General features: G+C 34.6%; 2 protein-coding genes across 2 annotated transcripts in view; both read left to right on the top strand.

Moving 5' to 3' along the window:
* LOC111476453 overlaps positions 1–14572 on the top strand; it is an 18159-nt gene extending 3587 nt beyond the window's left edge. The window contains exons 3-18 of the mRNA XM_023120116.1: positions 1063–1113; positions 2364–2882; positions 3001–3258; positions 4172–4237; positions 4915–5094; positions 6141–6192; positions 6300–6584; positions 7448–7558; positions 8152–8340; positions 8711–8986; positions 10343–10966; positions 11535–11986; positions 12034–12109; positions 12207–12275; positions 13289–13927; positions 14142–14572. Coding sequence (XP_022975884.1) covers positions 1063–1113; positions 2364–2882; positions 3001–3258; positions 4172–4237; positions 4915–5094; positions 6141–6192; positions 6300–6584; positions 7448–7558; positions 8152–8340; positions 8711–8986; positions 10343–10966; positions 11535–11986; positions 12034–12109; positions 12207–12275; positions 13289–13375 — 3295 coding nt within the window. The 3' untranslated portion in view covers positions 13376–13927; positions 14142–14572. The remainder of the gene's footprint in view (positions 1–1062; positions 1114–2363; positions 2883–3000; positions 3259–4171; positions 4238–4914; positions 5095–6140; positions 6193–6299; positions 6585–7447; positions 7559–8151; positions 8341–8710; positions 8987–10342; positions 10967–11534; positions 11987–12033; positions 12110–12206; positions 12276–13288; positions 13928–14141) is intronic.
* A 1044-nt stretch (positions 14573–15616) lies between these two features.
* Positions 15617–19279, top strand: LOC111476448 (ras-related protein RABE1c-like). Its single transcript, XM_023120108.1, has 9 exons — positions 15617–15760; positions 15872–15988; positions 16612–16684; positions 17037–17137; positions 17581–17646; positions 18064–18161; positions 18373–18435; positions 18530–18622; positions 18739–19279. Exons 2-9 carry the CDS (start codon positions 15916–15918, stop codon positions 18820–18822), a joined length of 651 nt encoding a protein of 216 aa, XP_022975876.1. The 5' UTR covers positions 15617–15760; positions 15872–15915; the 3' UTR covers positions 18823–19279.
* Positions 19280–19529: the final 250 nt, after the last annotated feature.

The following is a 19529-nucleotide window of genomic DNA, read 5'->3' as shown; positions in this document are numbered from 1 at the left end:
TTTTTTTTTTTTTTTTTTTTTTTTTTTTTTTTTTTTTTTTTTTTTTTTTTTTTTTTTTTTTTTTTTTTTTTTTTTGCATAAGATGGTGAATTTTATGCTTGCTTTAATTTTTTCACATTCTTTGAAGGAAGATGGTTCTGTACCACATAACATATTCTTTTTATCCTTCTTAATTATCAGCAAATGGTTCATAAAATCTGCATCTGTTTTTTATAAAACCATCTTTTGACAATTACAACGGTTGATAGTAATGCCCCATGACTCAGAGCCAACTTTCAACTATTTCTTAGAGACATTATTGGTTCTATGGATAAAGAGTATTATGATACATGTATACATGTATTTTCAACCTTCTTGTATGAGCGTATGTTGAAACCACGATATGTTCTTACTCAAAATGAGGGAGGGAGAGTTATTTGATTAGCTGAAGGGAAAGAACCCTAAAGATTGCCTCAACCCTAGAGAATCCAAGAGCTATTGTATCTCTCTCATTACAACTAGCTGATACCCAGATCTTTGTGAAGAAGATTTAGTTTAACTGTATTCACTAGAGGGAAAATGTTTTTCATAAAAGAATAAAAGTAGAAGGCGAATCATTTGTATTCTGCTATTATTATTATTTACTCGTCAACAGGAGCAATTATAATATTTGGAAATTCGAGACAGGAAATACTTTTGATTTATGCTTGAATTCTGAGAAGGAATTACATCAATATCCTGTATTCTTGTTTTGAATAATTGTTGGTGCTAATGCTAACTAACGCATTGCACATTTGACTAGTCTCACTGAACAGTTGTATGTTCCTGTAACCCTTGACATTAGAAACTCGTGTGATATGATATGTTAAGCAGGTGCCTATAAGGATGGAGTTATGACCTCAAAAACATTTGGGTTTGTAAATTATCTTTGATTGTTCACGAACCCATTGTCCTATATGCTTGATTACCCGCTAGTAATTGTTGGGTAGAAAAAGTTAAATCCTTATTATTCACGAAGTGTTAATTTTTCTTGCATTTCCTGTGTTGTCGTTATACAACTCATTTTTCTTTTTGTGCATCCAGCCCAGCTGTAGTTGCAAGGTCGGTGGCACTTTTGAAACGCTACCTTCTTAGGTATGTTTGTCAAATCATCTTATATTTCTGTTGTACCCATATAATTGTTGAACTGGGTTGAATGTCTTCGTGATGGACTTCATTCTCCTTCAATACGGACCATTCGATCTTTTAGTTCAATATTTACTTCTCATGTCACAGGGGTTGTTCTATTGAACTGGAATACGTTCACTACAGTTACTCACTGTGCACATAATGCAATATAACTTCTTATTAACTCAACTCATCATGTTCTTCTTCTATAACATGAATTTACAACATGAATTTACTTTTTTCTCCACTGCTTTTGATTCCCATGTCACAGGCTATTGATTCCTAATTCAGTGATTGAAGTTCCCTCTTATAAACTGTTTCTTTCACAGTTAATAGTAGAAGCCCATATTTGGTGCAGGCTTAGTGATTTATTCTTGCAGTTATATGTCATTTATGTCTGTTTTTCACTTGTTAATCAATATTCAGTAAAATTTCTGTCTTTGTCTTTCTAGATATTAAAATTGAAATTTTGCTCTCATTCAGTTCATGTTTGGAGCCGGAGCCTTAAACAAATTATGAACCCCCACCCCCACAGTTGTTTGTCTTTTATAAATCTCGAACAAAAAGGCAAGAGATTGCACAAGGCTTACATTATGATGTCTCTTGCGTACCACATGAATCCAAAAGAAGAGTCTGTCTACCTTTGCACACACGCCTGAATTTATGAAGTTCAGTTTCGGGCTTGGACATTTTCTGGAGAAGTAAACAGGAAAAAATCAATAAGAATAACAGGAAATTTAGTCTCATATCTGATTTTGTTTGCTTTGTTGGTTCAAAAGTTTTGAAGCTGCCTGTCTCATGGCCTCTTTCTTGGAGCTCTTTTCATAGTCTTTTTCTGAATTTTATCAATTGGATTGTTTTTATGTCCTTCTTTATCATTTCTTAGTTATACCTTTTCGTTTCTTCTTTAGGCCATTGCTGTATTTTTTTTCTTAGTTTGATCTTGTTTTGTTGCCATCTTCTTCTTGCCTTCCACGTGGAGTTTGTATTCTTCGATCATTAGTCTCTTTTCATTTTTTTCAATGAAAAATTTCTTTTCTGCTTTCTACTTGACCATAATTTCTCTCTCTCTCTCTCTCTGTAAAGATCAAATGATTTTACTGCTCTTGGATGCTCTTTTCTGGAATCCTCACATGCCTTTTCCCGACTACAAATTCGTTAGATGGCTGTTTTTGCTGTTCCCTGATATAACTTTGTGTTATGCTTTGTTTTTGCAGATACAAACCCTCTGAAGAAACATTAATGCAGATAGACCGGTTTTGCTTAAACACGATTGGCGAGTGTAGTTTTAGTCCAAACCGAAGGTCGTCACCATGGACTCATTCTTTAAGTCAAGCATCTGCTGCGACTACAACCCCTTCTACTTTTTCACCATTGCCTGTATCAAGTATTGCCTCTGGAGCACTTCTAAAATCACTGAAATATGTTCGCTCCTTGGTGGCACAACACATACCAAGGAGATCGTTTCAACCAGCTGCTTTTGCTGGTGCACCTTCTATGTCAAGACAGCCGCTTCCTGCACTGTCATCTATGCTGAGTAGATCCTTCAATTCACATTTAAATGCTGCAAGTAGTGGAGAACCTTCAGAACATAAAGACTCTACTGTTTTATCCATATCAAATTTATCTAACATTGAAGAAGTTGATGGTATGGTTGATCTTGAATACATTGCACATGATGCACTGAAATGGCGATGGCTTGGGGAACTACGGTCATCTCTTTTGCAAAGAGAGGGGTAATTAACTTTTCTAGCAACCTTCATTTTAGTTTTTCCTTTTATGCATGCAGTAGTACAAAGTAGTTTGCTTTTTTGCATTAGTTAAGTTAAATGCTGGCTCTTTTTGATGGTACAGTGATAGTTTTGTTAATACTCAAGACTTGAGAACACGTAATCTTCTAGAGGTAGGTGCAGCAGCACTTTTAGTGGGAGATACAGAAGCCAAAATGAAGGATCAACCTTGGAAAGCTTTGGGAACAGCTGATATGCCATATGTTGATCAACTATTGCAGCCTTCGCCAGTAGCGACTATAACCAATTCTTCCTCTGCTCGTCTCCACTTGAGGGCTATAACTGCATCAAAGCGCACAAAACCAGACTTGCATCAGATTTGGTACAGCCTTTCATTTACCAATTCTTATCTTCTTTATGCTTGCTAGTCTCTACTTAAAAGATAATCTAGAGAAAGGACTGGCTAAACTTTCTCTCTGCTTCCCCTTTTGGATCTTAGTTTCCTTCCTAATTACTATTTTGTTGCATTTGGGTCCTTGCTGCCATGTCATTTGGCAACAAAAAATTGTGGTATTTAATAGAAATGACATAGTTATTGTGACTAAATGTAATACTAAGGATTTATTGTTAAAATGTTGGGTGAAAAATCTAACTTAGACAAAAAATGATTATATAGTTAGATATGCTGTAGTTTAGAAACCTAAGATATCATTAACTAAATTATTAGAATATACTGTCTTTTTCACCAAATGATAGGGAACCTGGTAGGGTGATGAATTCAAAGAACCCTGAACGAGTGTTTTGATGAATTTTTTTACAAACCAAATGTTGGTCTTTGTTGAGATGCAAGAGCTGTGTCCAGAATCTAAATGGTCAGGTGGGGAATTGTCAACCGGAAGGATTTCCATTCTGTGGGTTTTGCTTTCTGTTTTGCTCCATATTGAGGTTGTTGGATGGTATACAATATTGAATAGCAAGGTTGTTAAAAGGAATACAAACTGAAATACTTTAGACTGCCAAACCCCCCATCCCTTACCCAAAAATAAAAAAATAAAAAAATAAAATAAAATAAAAATAAAAATACAATATATATAAATGTCCTTGTTCTTGCAGAGAAGTCCAGGCTTAGGCTGCATCCATCATTAGGATCTGTAAACAAAAACCAAAATTCATATTTATTAACTTTATATCAGATGTCCAATAATAGCTACCAACCAAATTATTTCTCCAAATCATGCTAAAATAAAGGTTAACTTTTATTAATTTGCTCTTGATGATTTCATAATGTCTTTTAGGGAAGATTCTCCTGGGAGTACATTTCGACCAAAGGCGCGACCACTTTTCCAATATCGTTACTACAGGTACAAAAAATTGATTCCGATATGGAACTCTGTAAGTTCATAACGCATAGATATTGATAAAGCTAGTACTTGTTTATTTCACTTTCTACAGCCACATGGTGTTGTACAGCCACGTGGTGCCAAGTGGAGTAATTCCCATTTTAAATTATGAAATTGATCATCATAGCTTAAATGGATTTATTAATATATGGTGGTCTCACTGTTATGAAAAATTACTGGTCTCGTTTTCATGCAATATGGGAAACTTGCATTTTGAATTATTACTTTAAGGTTTTTCCTTTCTGTTGGATACTTAACAACTTATAGGCTTTTGATGCATGATCTATGATGTTATTGAACTGGTAGGCTTGGAGTTATCATATCGTAGTGACCATTTCACACAATTTCTTTTCTTTTTTTGAAGGTATGAATTAAAATGAGACTTTGGCATGTAATATTGATTTAAGATACTGGTTAAATTGAGGCGCTGAGTAAACATGTATGCCTGTAATATTTCTTCTTTTCTTAAGTGCAAATTAACATGCGGCCTTGACATGCAATAAAATAAAAAAATTGTAAGGTAACCTTGCTCTTAAAAAGTTAAAAGACTAGAACTCAACAAGAAGTTTTTATTAATCAAGTTCATAATATCTTGTGGTTGCATCTGTATCTCACAAAATTAACTTCATGCCCATCAGTGAACAGCAGCCTTTGAGACTGAATCCTGCTGAGGTGTGCGAGGTTATTGCTGCAGTTTGCTCTGAAATGTCTTCACCCATCGCTAATCCCCTTACAGTAACTTCTAGGTTAAGTACAAATAGTGGGAAGCCATCGATGGATGTGGCCGTGAGCGTTCTTGTAAAACTCATTATTGACATGTAAGTTTGTCCCTTTAGATGCTTAACTTACACCGAATGTTTCAAATTTCATCTACTATTCATCACTCTCTTTCATTTCAACCTGTTTGCGTTTATGTTTTTGTTACTCTCTCGTACAATTTACTTGTGTGCGGTTGTTAGGTTTAATGCTTTGGTTGGCTTGTTTCTATGCCCTTTTTTGGTTATATAGCTTGAGAGCAATTATATGCTTTTTAGAGGAGCTGACACATTTGAGAGCGAGTTATGGGAGATTTTAGGTTTAATGCTTCGCTGTGGGCCTTGGAGACTAACATGTTCGTAATTGTCCACTAAGTTTCATTTTTTTTTTTGGATTTATGTCCTTTCTTGTAGTTATTTGCACTCCTTTTTCTTGGGTTTTTTACCCTTGATGAAAGCTTGGTTTCTTATACCTAATTCAATGCACTTGTGTGCAAAACACATTTTGACATTATGCACCAAACAAACTTGTGTTATAGATGTTAAAATTGAGAACTAGTTGTTCCAAAGCTGATGCTGAAATGCCTTTTTCAACTAGGATAAGCACTCGATATGGTTTACTTATGTTGGGATAAACACTCTATGAATGTGATAACTTTTTCGATATCATGCCTCTTTGGGTCTCCTTTCTTAAAGACTTATGTAATTATCTTTTAGTTTTTTTTTCGATATCATGCCTCTTTGGGATAAACACTCTATGAATGTGATAAATTCTTAGCTATAGCAATGTGCACCATTTTCTTCTATATTGAGACGATGTTATTCAAGATATAAACAATTTGATAGATCGGACTATTATCTGTCTTTGAGGAATGTAATGATAATCTTAATCCAAGTTTATCTGTATTTCTCAAGTTCAAGGCTTTGAAAATAATTTTTATTGAGTCGATTGATGTTACAATATATTTTCTGATCTTGAAGGATTACTGAATGTATTATGATGTCTTTATTTATTTATTTTGTTCAATGTTTTCTATATGTCTTTTCTATACTTTCATTTTTTGAATTTTTCATGCATGAATGAAGTTATTCAATAATTTCTCTTACAGGTATGTTTTGGATTCTGGGATTGCTGCACCTCTCACTTTATCCATGCTTGAGGTGATGTTCTGGATTGATTTATCATTCTAAATTATCCCAATAGCATATTTTCCTACGTTTAAGGTTCTTTTTAACATTATTTTATTTTTTTTATTTTTCCTTAAAAGGAAATGCTTAGTTCTCCAAGATCAACCTGCAGAGTTCGTGCATTTGATTTAATCTTGAACCTTGGCGTTCATGCTCACTTGTTAGAACCAATCGCACTGGATGACAGTTCTACAATTGAAGAAGAGTATTCTCAAGAATCATATCTTGCGGAAGAAACCCAATTTAATTCACAGGGGAAGAAAAATCCTGATTCTCCTAACAATATCAGTGCAACTTCATCTATTAACAAATTCGAATGTTGGATTCTTAACATCTTGTATGAGATACTGCTTCTTCTTGTCCAAGTATGTATGGTATTTCATTCTTTTGCGAAAATTTTCCTTCTTCTAATCAGTAGTGCTCAGTCAAGAAGTACATAAAATTATTTTCATTTGGAAAATATTGGCAGAGGCTCCAAGAAAAAAAAGTAGGTGCTTTCTCAGATGCAATACTATCCATTCTTTTGGGAAATTTGGCTTGAATGAAAGAAACAGAATTTTTAATGGGGAGAATAGGAGTGCAGACACTTTATGGGAGAAAATGCTTATTGATTCTTCCTTTTGGAGTTCTTTATGTAAACTATTTTTATAATTACAATTTACAATGTCTTCCATTACGGCCAACTCAAGATTATTTTATAACGCCCATGGCCTTTTGTTTCTATGTCTATTTCAATGAAATAATACATAAACATACAAGTTTTTATCATAATGTGTACAACTTATTAAATGAGTTCTACCAAGCTGACCGACAGTTCATGTTGAATTCTTACATGAACTCTTACTCCCATGAATTATCTTGTTAGAAAAATGCATCCTGGTTGTTGCACTACGGTGTTGCATGGGTGATCCATATATGTAGCTTCCTGTTATGGGCTAGAGCACAGCTTGATTGAGATTACATTTTAGCAGATGATTAGTCATGAGTAATTGAATCAGTGACTGAATAAGGTAGGTTATGAACTTAACGTTAACTCAGCTCATGACTTAATTGGCAGGGAATGGTTTGGGCAATTTGTGTGAAGGTTATTTCTTAGAAAGAACTGTGATTGTATGAAGAACACAAATAAGGGATGATACAAAATCTTAATGGAAGATGTGTAACTATAATAGTTCAATGGATGTTTACTATTTTGTCAATTTCTAAAACATCTATTTTATGATTGCAGATTGAAGAGAAGGAAGAATCTGTCTGGACATCTGCTTTGAGCTGTTTACTTTATTTTGTTTGTGACAGAGGCAGACTCAGGAGAAGCCGACTAAAGGGTCTTGACATAAGGGTGAGTTGTTTGTTAACTTGCCTTAAAGATATTGCAGTCAAACAAAAAACATGGGGGGTGGGGGGGAGTGGGGGGAGGTTGGGGTTACATCTGAATTCCTGAGTTGCTTAAAGATACAAATCGTTATACTATTTGAACAGTAAATATTTTATCTTGGATCTCTATGGTTAATTTTATGTTACCACAAATTCTTTGTTTCTTAATTGTTGTTTTTGTTTGAGTTGGGGGGGGTTATATCAAGGAACTCAACCTAACAGATCTGCTAAATGAAGAGCCATATGCAAAAAAACTAAATAAGGCTTCTATGCAATTCATTCCAAATATATTTGTGTGCCCCATTTCTGTTCTTAACAAAAAGACTTAGCAGATGTGTAGGCCATGTAGTTGTCATGTAATTTGTATCTTCTTTCCTGTGAAAAGTACATTGGTCGCTCCCCCTACTTGTAATAATGCTTTTGTTAATTTGACCTGTTGGCCGTAAGGAAATATTCATTGTAATAATGCTTTTGTTCATTTAGCTGCTTCATCAATAAGAGGGTATGATGCTTTATTCTCTCTTTTTTTTTTCTTTTTTTTTTTCTCTTTCCTTTCAGGTTATTAAGGCATTTCTAGAAACTAGCAGAAGAAATTCTTGGGCTGAAATAGTTCATTGCAGGCTCATTTGCTTGTTAACAAATATGTTTTATCAAGTCCCGGAGGAGTCCACAGATGGTGCTCCAAGTCCTATATTTCTTGTAGATCAGGTGGATCTGGTTGGAGGAGCTAAGTTTATTTTCTTTGAGGTATGCTAATTAATCTACAGTTCAGCAGCATGGAGTAATGAGTCCGATTCTGTTGGAAGAACTAAATTTATTATCACGATTACATCCATTTTTGTTCTTGAAGACTTATAATTTCATACCTGAGAGATATTTCCCATGTTAGATCCTTAAGTTGCTAGTTTTAACTTTCAAGGTTTCGTTACCAGTTTGTGGTAAGTTGATTTTTTTTTTTTCTTAGTTTACTTTGAATTTCTCATGTGATTAAAGTTAAGTTGATTTATATACTAGATCATATATCAATGTTTGAAATGTTCAGAATGATGATAACAGAAAAAATAATATAATCTATACATCTTACTTTTCTAATATTTTCAGTGCTTCTCTACTGCAGTATTCTCTAGCAAACTCAAGAGAAGAACGGCGAAACCTCTTTCTGGTGCTTTTTGATTATGTTTTGCATCAAATAAATGAATCTTGCATCACAACTGGAGGTATGGAGTATAGTGATGATGAGATACATCCCCTTGCAGCCCTGTTCAGCCTCGCCAATGCACCTGAGGCTTTTTACATCTCAGTTAAGCTTGGAGTGGAAGGTGTTGGAGAGATCTTGAAAGCGTCCATCTCATCAGCATTATGTAGATATCCTAATAGTGAGCGACTAAATTTGGTATGCACTCATCTAAATTTGTTTTTGTAGGGTATCTACTTGCTTGGTCGAAAAGCAGTTTCGAATGGCGTGGAGTTATGATTTTTTTTCTGAAATCGTGGTAGCAGCTTGACATAATATATCCTTGGAAATTTCCAGGCCCCCTCAAATATCTCTCATTCTACGTACAAATCTTGGAATTATTTACACTAAATGAATATATTGTATTAAGTGTTTATTCTAACCCTTTCTATCTACTTCGTTTTACTTCTAACTCTTCCTGTCAACCCACCACCTATTTATCATCATCGGCCCCCTCTCTCCCTTCTCAATGATATGAGATGGTTGACCATTCATAGCGTGACTGGGATTGTGGATGGGACATTTTAGAAATTTTCGCATCCTCTTTAAGTTATTTATGTTTTCAATTATGGTGGGGAGGTGGGTGAAGGTGGAAGCCAAAATCCAAAGTCTTTATTAACTTTGTTTAGTAGTAACCATTTTGAAAGAAAGGAATCTCTTATATGCAACGTGCACAATTAAGCTAGATTGAACTGCTCAAGTGGCATTTGCGATTATGTGAGGCCTCCTATTGTAAATTCTAGTAGGAGGGCTAAAATGGGAACGTAAGGGACTGAGAGAGTTAGTTAGTGATGCACATTCCTTTTATGTATTAAAGAAGGGAGGAAGGGAGTGTATCAGTTATTTTGAAAGGAGTTACGTCTTGGGAGAGTTCCTGTTCTGTAGGAGGATTTTCACCCATTTACTCTTTTCTACATAAATAATACAATCTGATGCCGATGAGATTACTTTTGTCTTATTGTTGCCAACAGGATGCCTTCTCGTAAATTTCTTGGCTTTATGTTGGTATAAATCTATGAAACATTGATACTTTAGTTTAGGTAACTTGTCTATGTTCGACACAGATCGAACTCTTATTAGCATTATAGAAAAATATGTTAGACTCAAGTTGTACAAAGTCAATATAGGATAACATTTTTTAAATATGTATTAAATACTTGTTAAATAAACTGAATAGTCACGTAATAGTATAGGACAAAAATAATAAATTTTGAGAATGAAATAGATTAAACTCGTATTTTTAAGCATATACTATGCATAAACTTATTGACTTAATTTCCTTGTATAACAATGATATATATTTTAATAAAAATGTCCTGTGTCTATGTCCTAGATTTTTTAAAATGACATGTCATCATATCTTTATTATGTCATATTTATGTCTTGTGTCTGTATCCTGCTTGTTAGGTACAAGTTATTTTTGTAAGACTTTTGAGATGAAATGTATTTTTCTCTCAATTTTATCCAACTTAAACTTGATAATGGTTTTAACTTCTGATTGTTCTTCTTTTGCAGCTCTTGGAGAACGTAATGGAGAAATTTAATACAATAATCAAATCGATTACACATTTGGACAATGAGTTCTCTTATATGATACAGATAACCAAATCTCTCAAACTTTTTGAAAGCATTCAAGGTTCTTTATTAAGAAATGGTGTTAGCATGAAATCCAAGCTATCATGGGCCACTCTGCATTCCCTGATTCATTCAGAGAGAATTGCTTATCGTCAAAATGGTTATGTCTGGCTAGGGGATCTCCTTTTTGAAGAAATAACTGGTGAAAGGGACGAAAGTATGTGGACAAATGTGAAAAGATTACAGCAGAGAATTGCGTACGCTGGTTTGAATGATTATTCAACAACTTCAGATGTGCCACTTTCAATCTGGCTCATGTGCGGACTTTTGAAGTCAAAACACAACTTCATTAGATGGGGCTTTTTATTTGTTGTAGAAAGACTTCTTATGCGATGCAAATTTTTGTTGCATGAGAATGAATTGCGAAATTCTGGCAGCATCAACATTGGCCAGGCATCAAAAGATAGCCGTCTAGAGAAAGCTAATGCAGTGATAGACATAATGTGCAGTTCTCTTTTTTTGGTTTTTCAGATAAATGAAACTGATCGCACCAATATTTTAAAGGTACCTCTTTAATGATATGAACATATTATCAGCATAAGCTCTCCTTGTTCTACATATTGAAGTCATGGATTGAAAAACTGAAAAACACTAGTCCTTGTTCTCCTTATATATTCATATGACTTATTGGAAGATCTAGTTAACCTTTTAAATGTAATTTTGGATTAGTAAAGTTCTTTAAGGAAACTTTGAACCCACTACATGTTTATTCAGCTTTCTTTAATCTCGCGAATGATCTTATTTCTGGTTTTGGTGTTATTTTAGATGTAATATGCTTTTAAAATTTGCAGTTGGATATGTTCTAGTAATCCAAGTTTTTATCTATACCATTTCTGATCCTGTTGGAGCATCACAAAGTTTAAAAGAAGTGCTATTTCTACTATACAATCTGATGTCTTCTTGATTTTGATATTTCTGATCGTATGACTTTTATATAACATTTCTTGTTTATGTTGCTCATGAATCCTAATATATCCTGGTTTAATGCACTATTTTATGAGCTATGTTCACTGATCAAATCTCCTTCCCACCCTTGTTATCTGGAATTTAATTCGCTGCTATTCCTGAACAGATGTGTGACATACTCTTCTCTCAATTATGCTTGAGAGTACCACAAGTTTCTGACTTACCAATTGGAGATGATATGCCACGTGGCAAAGTTATGGATTACTCAGGTGAAAGTAAAACGATAGGGGTTACTGAATCTGAAGCTAAACTTGAGGAGAAAAGCAGATTTATTAAAACTTATAATAATCCTCTTGATCATGAGACAGCCTCCATGGCTGCATTACTGCTTCAGGGTCAGACAATTGTCCCGATGCAGTTGATCTCGCATGTTCCTGCTGCTCTGTTCTACTGGCCATTGATTCAACTTGCTGGAGCAGCAACAGACAACATTGCTTTGGGTGTTGCTGTTGGAAGCCAAGCAAGAGGGAACCACCCAGGTGCCGCCTCTGACATACGGTCTGCACTGCTCTTACTCCTGATTGCTAAGTGCAGTTCTGATTCATCTGCTTTCNCCCCCCCCCCCCCCCCCCCCCCCCCCGCTCAATCCCTGATATGTTAACTTTGTTGGGGTTTTGCAGAGAGCTTCTAGATGATACGGATTCAAGGGTGGCTTATTACTCTTCAGCGTTTCTTTTGAAGGCAAGGAAATTCCTCTCCACCACGAAAATGTATTTGTATGAAATTTTAAATTTCTTTTTCCTTTCGTAACTGAATGAATTTTTTTTTTTATTTTCAGCGTATGATGACAGAGAAACCTGAAAAGTACCAATACATGCTTCAGAATCTTGTAATTAAAGCTCAGCAGGTGATGTTTTGCTGATTTGGTTAATATATCCTGAACACCATTAATCTATTTGTCTTGGCAATCACATCATCTCTAGTATTGTTACTGGCCATAAACAAAGTTCAGTTTGATTTACCAAATCAGTGAGGGAAAAAAGAGTTGGGGTTGGTTATACACTAGACATGCCCTTTGGTCACCCTTGTTTTAATGGGAAGCAAATAATAATAATGAATTAAAAAGATCAAATAAACCCCGTAATGATTGGTGTACATTGGAAACTTAAGGGTTCATATACTTTAAATTTGTTTTCGCATGCACTGAACATTATTACTTGGAGGCTGTGGTGCCCTTTTATAAGCAGATATTTGATTTGGCTGCTGGCTTACTATCTCTTTTTCATGTACGGTTTTTATTTCTAAGAACAAGCAAGGCTTGTATTGAAATAGAAAGAGCATATAAGAAAAAGAGGAGGGAAAGAAGAAACCCAACGGTCACACTCACAGCTTGGGAGATTACAATTTATCTCCCGTCAACCATAGAGGTTTTAGTGATTTACAACAGAGTGGCAGTACTCTCTGATAATGAAAGTCCCCGAAGAAATAAAAAGACAAGAAAAACATTAAAAAGAAGACTAGAGCCCTATTATGCTTCCACGTTTCTTTTTTCTTTTATTTTCTCCTCATGCTAAAAGTTCCTGCTCATCCTAAAATTACAGAAATGATTGATATACAAATTAATTGCTTGTTCTAATTTCTTTTCTTTTAATTATAAATGACTAATTTTAAATTCGTTTGAAGTAGTTGATTGATGCATTTTGATCTAACTTTATACTATTAGTTATTTTATAGAAAAGTATAATTTGATTTTAAATAATAAATCAGTGGAAATCTACATCATATTTTATAAAATTCGTTGCGCCCCTTCAGGTCTCTGGCAATATTGCTCGAATTACTTTTAACTGAGATGTTCTCTTCATTTGATTGTTGAGCTCAAATTGCTAACATGCTTGCGTGCTTTCTTCTCCCACCATGCAGAGCAATAATGAGAAGCTATTGGAAAATCCATACCTTCAGATGCGTGGTATACTTAAGCTAGCAAATGATATGGGCATTGAGTTGTGATCTACTTTGATTTTCTAGAAGCATTCTGCTCTTGACATGGATAATTATCACATTCAGCGGTGTGCTCAACAAGTTTTGATACCCATGATTTTCAATCACTCTCTTTATTTCCCATCTCTAGAGCATATGAAGAAATGCACCTGACTAAGTGTACATGAAAGAGCTCGTCTACTCATATGTGAACTTAATTTAGCTCAAGCTAGGTCAATGACTGTCCATTGAAAAAGGCGGCAGTGATACAATGGGATGATCTTGTTTATTCATAGTTTTATCTTGCCATTGTACAGTTGGTTCTTGAATTTGGCCATCAACTCTGGTTTTTCTTTTCTAAGCACGCACAAAGATGGTGAGCTAATTTGATGACTGGGCCTGTGATTAGCTGTTGTAGAGATTCCTCCGACTATGCCAATTAACTCTTCTTTTCAACCATACGTCAAGAAGAAAGCAACTAAGGCATTCGGGAAAACCGTTTGAATTGCTCCATCAATTGATTTGTCTGCCTCATTCAGCCACAAATCATTGGGAATGGAAGTTTTTTCATATTTTCATCAGGTACTGCCTATTATCTCTTCAAATTTTAAATACCATCTCCATGCTTCTCTTATGAAGACTGTTTACTTATGTTGCAACTTGGAATATACTGTGAGAAACCAGTCAAATCACCTTAGAGACTTGCATACATTGACTGAATCTGACATTTTTTCGATAGTTCCTGTACTGATACTGTCTTCTTCTTCTTCTTCTTTTTTAATCTATTTGGAAACAGCTGTATGTTGTGTATAATGTTTTGGGACAGATTGCAAGTGAAACTTGAGAAGATTCATTTCATTTGTACAGAACCACATTACTCCAGCAATCCCTCTGTTTTTCGTCTTCCTGAAGGGGCAGTCCTTTAACCATGTTTTTATCTGTGTTTTTTCAAGTCTGTAAAGTCAGCATAACTGATGGAGAGAAAATATCATCAAAATATATATTTTCAACATGGCTCAGGAGTCTCATTTTTCAGAGCATTGCAGGTGTCCGATATTTTAAGGACATTCAACTGCCTGCTTGCCTGGTATGGGTTTTTCTGGAAGCTACCTCTGTGATAACCATTATATTATTGTTTCAACATTCATATTTCTTGTGATTCAGTTCTTGGTAATCTGAGATGTTCATTTTTGTTTGCTTTATTGATATCTTAAAGTGTATTGTGCAGCTGCTCAAAGATGTCGATTCCCCTTTTGTTTACGTGTAGAAGAAGATGAATGTTTATAGTTTACTAATTTAGGCTCCATTTATGTACCTAGAAATGGAAGAATTCATATGACCATTTTGCTTAAAATCGTAATTTTTGCCAATTGATACAAAGATTTTGGGTAAAGCCTTTTACAATTAAAACATTTTTTGGGTGCACTCTTAACTATCCCTATAATTCAAGGGTGATTTGTGTAGTTTACAAAGAAAAACAAAGTTAAAATTAAATCAACTGAATTGAATGAAACAAGTTAGCTTTCAAATAAACCATTAATTTAAAATAAGCGAGTACAAAAATCAAGTCTGGTCTTTCATTTCCAAATGCGTGGTAAGAGATGACTTTATGCTATTAAGATTATGATTTTAATGCTATTAAGACAGTGACTAAAATAATATTTATTTGTCTAATAATGAGCTTCAAATGATTTGATTTATCAATAGGGAAGTTCAAAAATATCAAATTTCATTTTAATTTACTTTGTTTTGTGATTTATATTTCCTTTCATTTTAGTCGTTTTACTCTCAAATTTACTCTCAAATCTTTAAATTTAACGTTTGCATCTTCAATAAAATTTAGATCTGGTTTGATTGTAATATTTTCTATTAATTTTTTTTTATAAAATTTAAAAATTTATTCACATCATGTATTTTTCTTTAAAAATTATCATTATTTGATTAATTTAACTAAAATAAACTTTAAAACGGCGCAGATATCAATTTTAAGTTTTATTAAAAGTATATAAATTAAATTTGAAAGGTAAGATAAAATTAAATAATGTTTTTTTTTAAAAAAAAAACAGCACAAACTAAAAGTTTGTTATGGGTAAATTCATTTTTTTTTAGAGAAAGAAAGTGCTTATATTTTGTTTGTTTCTTATTGTCACTAAATTAATGAAAATAAACAAATAAATAAATAATCAACAAAGCAATTATCGAGTGTAGTAGAGTATAGGATAAGAAACAGTGAGCCTATTTCGTAAAAGCAAAAGCGCTTTCGTATACACGCGTCTTGCCGCAATCGATCGGTCCTAATCGGCCAATCTCCGCGCGAAATTATAGTATCTGTTTTCGTTTCTCTCCCTCTCTCTTCTTTCTCTCTCTTCCCTCTCCCCGTTCGATGTCGCCGACGATTTGCTAAGCTTCGTCAAGGTAATCTCCTTCTCTGTCTTCTGTTTTCTCCTCTCTGCGTTCGATCTTTTGACAGAGTTGTCGTTTCATTTCATAGAGGAAGTCATTTTTTGTGTTTGTCCCTTTGTCCAGGTCGCAGAAGGGAATCGAATTTCGTTGAAGGATACTGGAAACCGATGGCTGCACCACCGGCAAGGGCTCGTGCTGATTACGATTACCTCATTAAGCTTTTGCTTATTGGCGATAGCGGTATGTTTCCAACCCTTGGTTTTTTGTTTTTCGAGTTTTGAATTCTTTTTATGTCTGGGTGTGGAGGAAATGATGGGAATGGAAATGGGTGGTGCTGTTAGAGATCTGATGGAATGGGTTATGTGTAGCGTGGTGTGGATTTGTTTGCATCAACATGATTTCGGGTTTTCTCGTTTTGGTGAGACTAAATTTATTGCATGTTCTCAATTTGTGTTTGGACCTTTTGATTTGAAAATGGTGGATTCTCGTCGATCTCTCCCTCTATTTGGGACTCTTTTTGGGCTCAAGTTTGGCATTCTCGACATGCTGTGTTTTGTATTTCATGTTCTGGTGGTATGCCCCATGGTTCTGTGTGCAACAACGTCGTAAGACCTGGTAAAAGGGACCGTGATCTTTTGACGCCCAACGGAGAGAACAGTTTATTTCTCAATTTAAGAAGGCGGCCGTTGGGATTACTTTTCGAGAACATTAATTTAATTATCGAGTGTTATGCTTAAATGTCTGTTGGAATCGAGGTGAAATTATTGAGTGTTATGCTTAAATGGGCGTCAGATTTGTGAGCCTAACCATTTTGCATTTCAATAGCCTTCTTGTAAGCTTTTTCCATTTCGATTATTTTGCAGGTGTGGGAAAGAGTTGTCTGCTTCTGCGTTTTTCTGATGGTTCTTTCACAACCAGTTTTATCACCACAATTGGGTTTGTAGCCTGTGTTCCTTTGAAGTTTGCATGTTGAAACGTCTTAGTGCGTATCAATTTGAAAACATTCATAAAGTTTAGCAATGTTCATAGATTTGTAGTTGGGATTATTAGCTGAAATGAGGGACAAGAGTGGTTTGGAAGGATTGTCAGTTTATCAGATAGCTGGTTTGACATTTTCATGTACTGGTGTGTATGATATTAATAGTTCTGCCCGAAAAACTCTATATGTTTTCTAAGTACGTGTATTGTTTCATTTTTTTTTTCCTCTCAAAGAAAGTATAAAATTTCATTTTAAAAAAATGTAGTTTGGAACGTTTCTTTAATTCAGATAATATGCATCTTATGGCAGTATTGATTTTAAGATACGAACCATTGAGCTTGATGGGAAGAGAATCAAATTGCAAATCTGGGATACAGCTGGTCAGGAACGTTTCCGGACTATCACAACAGGTATGTATCTAATATTTGGTTTTATTTCTTCTATGTATTGTGCTAGAACAGATGCTTCCTCTATGAAAGACGGGCATCTAACTGTATGATCAAAATGTTTTGGAATAAAGCTTGAAGGTGACGGCTAGAAATTTAAATATACATATAGTTCTATTCATTTAGGTATGTTAGCTTATGATGTTTAGTTTGACATCAACCGTTCAATTCTTTCAATTTAGTAATGAAAAGGATTAGAACTGAATATCAAGGTCGAACGTGAGAATAAGTGCTTCTAATTGTTGTCATGTGGTTTGTTGAGAGAAGCGGTGGTGAAGTAACTTTCTTCTCCAACTCCCTAAAACAATTTTTTATTCCGATGGCAGTGAAGTGAAGACTTTATCATGTCACTAATTTTGATGATTGTAGTTTGAATCTTTGGTGTAATTTTGTTTGTCACCCTGTAGCTTACTATCGAGGAGCCATGGGAATTTTGCTGGTTTATGATGTCACTGACGAGTCATCTTTCAACAGTGAGTTATTTCATTGCCTATGATTTGCATTAGCTCCGCTCATCTTTTATATATAATATCAAATGTTTGACCTTGATGGGCTTATTGTTCATTCTATCTACCGTTTCATTCAAGATTTTCTAACTTAGAGCTTTAGTTAGGGGAATGAGTGGGTGGAATATTTTTTTGTCCCTGATGTCAAATTAGCCTATAGTTTAAGAAAATAACTCTTTGAACTAAAATAACCATCCATCAAATGGATCAAAATTGGAATGAACTAACCACAACTGACGACTATTAAAACCGAACCAACCAACTGGTTGGATATTTTGAGGTGTTTTTGGCTTTTTGGGTTTGAATCGTACCCTTATGGTCTCTAATCATTTCTACTGTTTTCTTATTTCCATCTATTACGAAGTTTATTCTTTTCTTATTCAGACATTAGGAATTGGATTCGCAATATTGAACAGCATGCATCTGATAATGTGAACAAGATACTGGTAGGAAATAAGGCTGATATGGATGAAAGTAAAAGGGTAAGCATATTATATTGCTCAATTTCTCTCAACCTTTATCTTTCTTATTGCTTAGCACCAAAGAATTACAGGTTCAAGAATTTAGAATGCAACTCCACTTTAAAGCTCATACTTAGCTTCAAATGTCACAAAATAGGAGTTAATCTTAATATTTCAAGTTGATGTTATCCTATGTTTACCTTGTGTGTGTCTTTCTTTTATTTTGTGGCAGGCTGTGCCTACTTCTAAGGGTCAAGCTCTTGCTGATGAATATGGAATCAAATTCTTTGAAACCGTAAGTTAGAAATGATTCAAGATCGCATAAAGTTAGAATCTTTGTAGGATTTATTTATTTGTACTTAGTTCTTGCATTTTAACATAATCCGCAGAGTGCAAAGACAAACATGAATGTCGAGGAGGTTTTCTTTTCAATTGCCAGGGACATTAAGCAAAGGCTTTCAGACACTGATTCCAAGTCAGAGGTATTTACTTGGTTGTCTTCAGTCCTGGATTGCTTTGAATTTTCTTTAGCCTTGTAGGAAGAAATTGCTGTCACCAATAAAATCCTTAACGTGGATGAGATCTGTTTGTAATCCAGCCTCAAACAATCAAAATAAACAAGCCAGACGCAGGTGGGGGCGATGGTCAAGCCGCTCAAAAGTCAACTTGCTGTGGCTCGTAAAATGGTAGTAGAAGATCAAACCAATTGAAAGAGCGAAAACGCTCTTCATTTCGTGGTGGTGCCTTCTGGGAACAAAATCAAAGCCTCTGGTGAGACTACTGTGGTGGGGCTTTTGTTCATCCATGCTTATGTGTTTGATTGTTTCTTTTTGTTCCTCTACTTTGGCAGAATCTGATTATCCATTTTCTTATTTTTTTTTTTTTATATCTTGGAGGTTGGGATTTAGGACTCTTCTATTATTTTACGTGTTGTTGGTGTAGATAGATAATCAAGATTCTTGAAGCATTTTCTTTCTTTAGGAGCAGGGAAGAATGATGGTCTCTGCTGCATCAGTTGCTCTGTAATTGGGATTATAAGACCCTTTCTTAACGCCCAACTCTAATTGGAATTATTGAATGTTGTTGACTCTTGGACGATGCTAAATCCATGCAATTAATTTCCTTGGCTTGTTGGATTATTTTGTGTTTTTATTTTTTTATTCCTTAGATCATTGCATATTATACTCAGGTCTCTGTGATGGTTTAGTAACACTTCTAGTTTTTTCATTAATGAAATTGAGAAAGAAATTGAAAGATCATTTTTTTAGTATGCATATTGATTTAGATCATGCATATTGATTTCATGGACCTATGATTTTTGTCTTCAATTTTTTAGGGCAAGCTATTCTTAAAGCTGCTCAGAAGGACTTAGATTATTGGAAGATAAAT

The sequence above is a fragment of the Cucurbita maxima genome, unplaced genomic scaffold (genome assembly GCF_002738345.1).
Source record: "Cucurbita maxima cultivar Rimu unplaced genomic scaffold, Cmax_1.0 Cma_Scf00001, whole genome shotgun sequence".
In the NCBI taxonomy this organism is placed as follows: Eukaryota; Viridiplantae; Streptophyta; class Magnoliopsida; order Cucurbitales; family Cucurbitaceae; genus Cucurbita; species Cucurbita maxima.
Note: the sequence above shows the minus strand (reverse complement) of the source record. Positions and strands in the feature narration are given on the sequence as shown.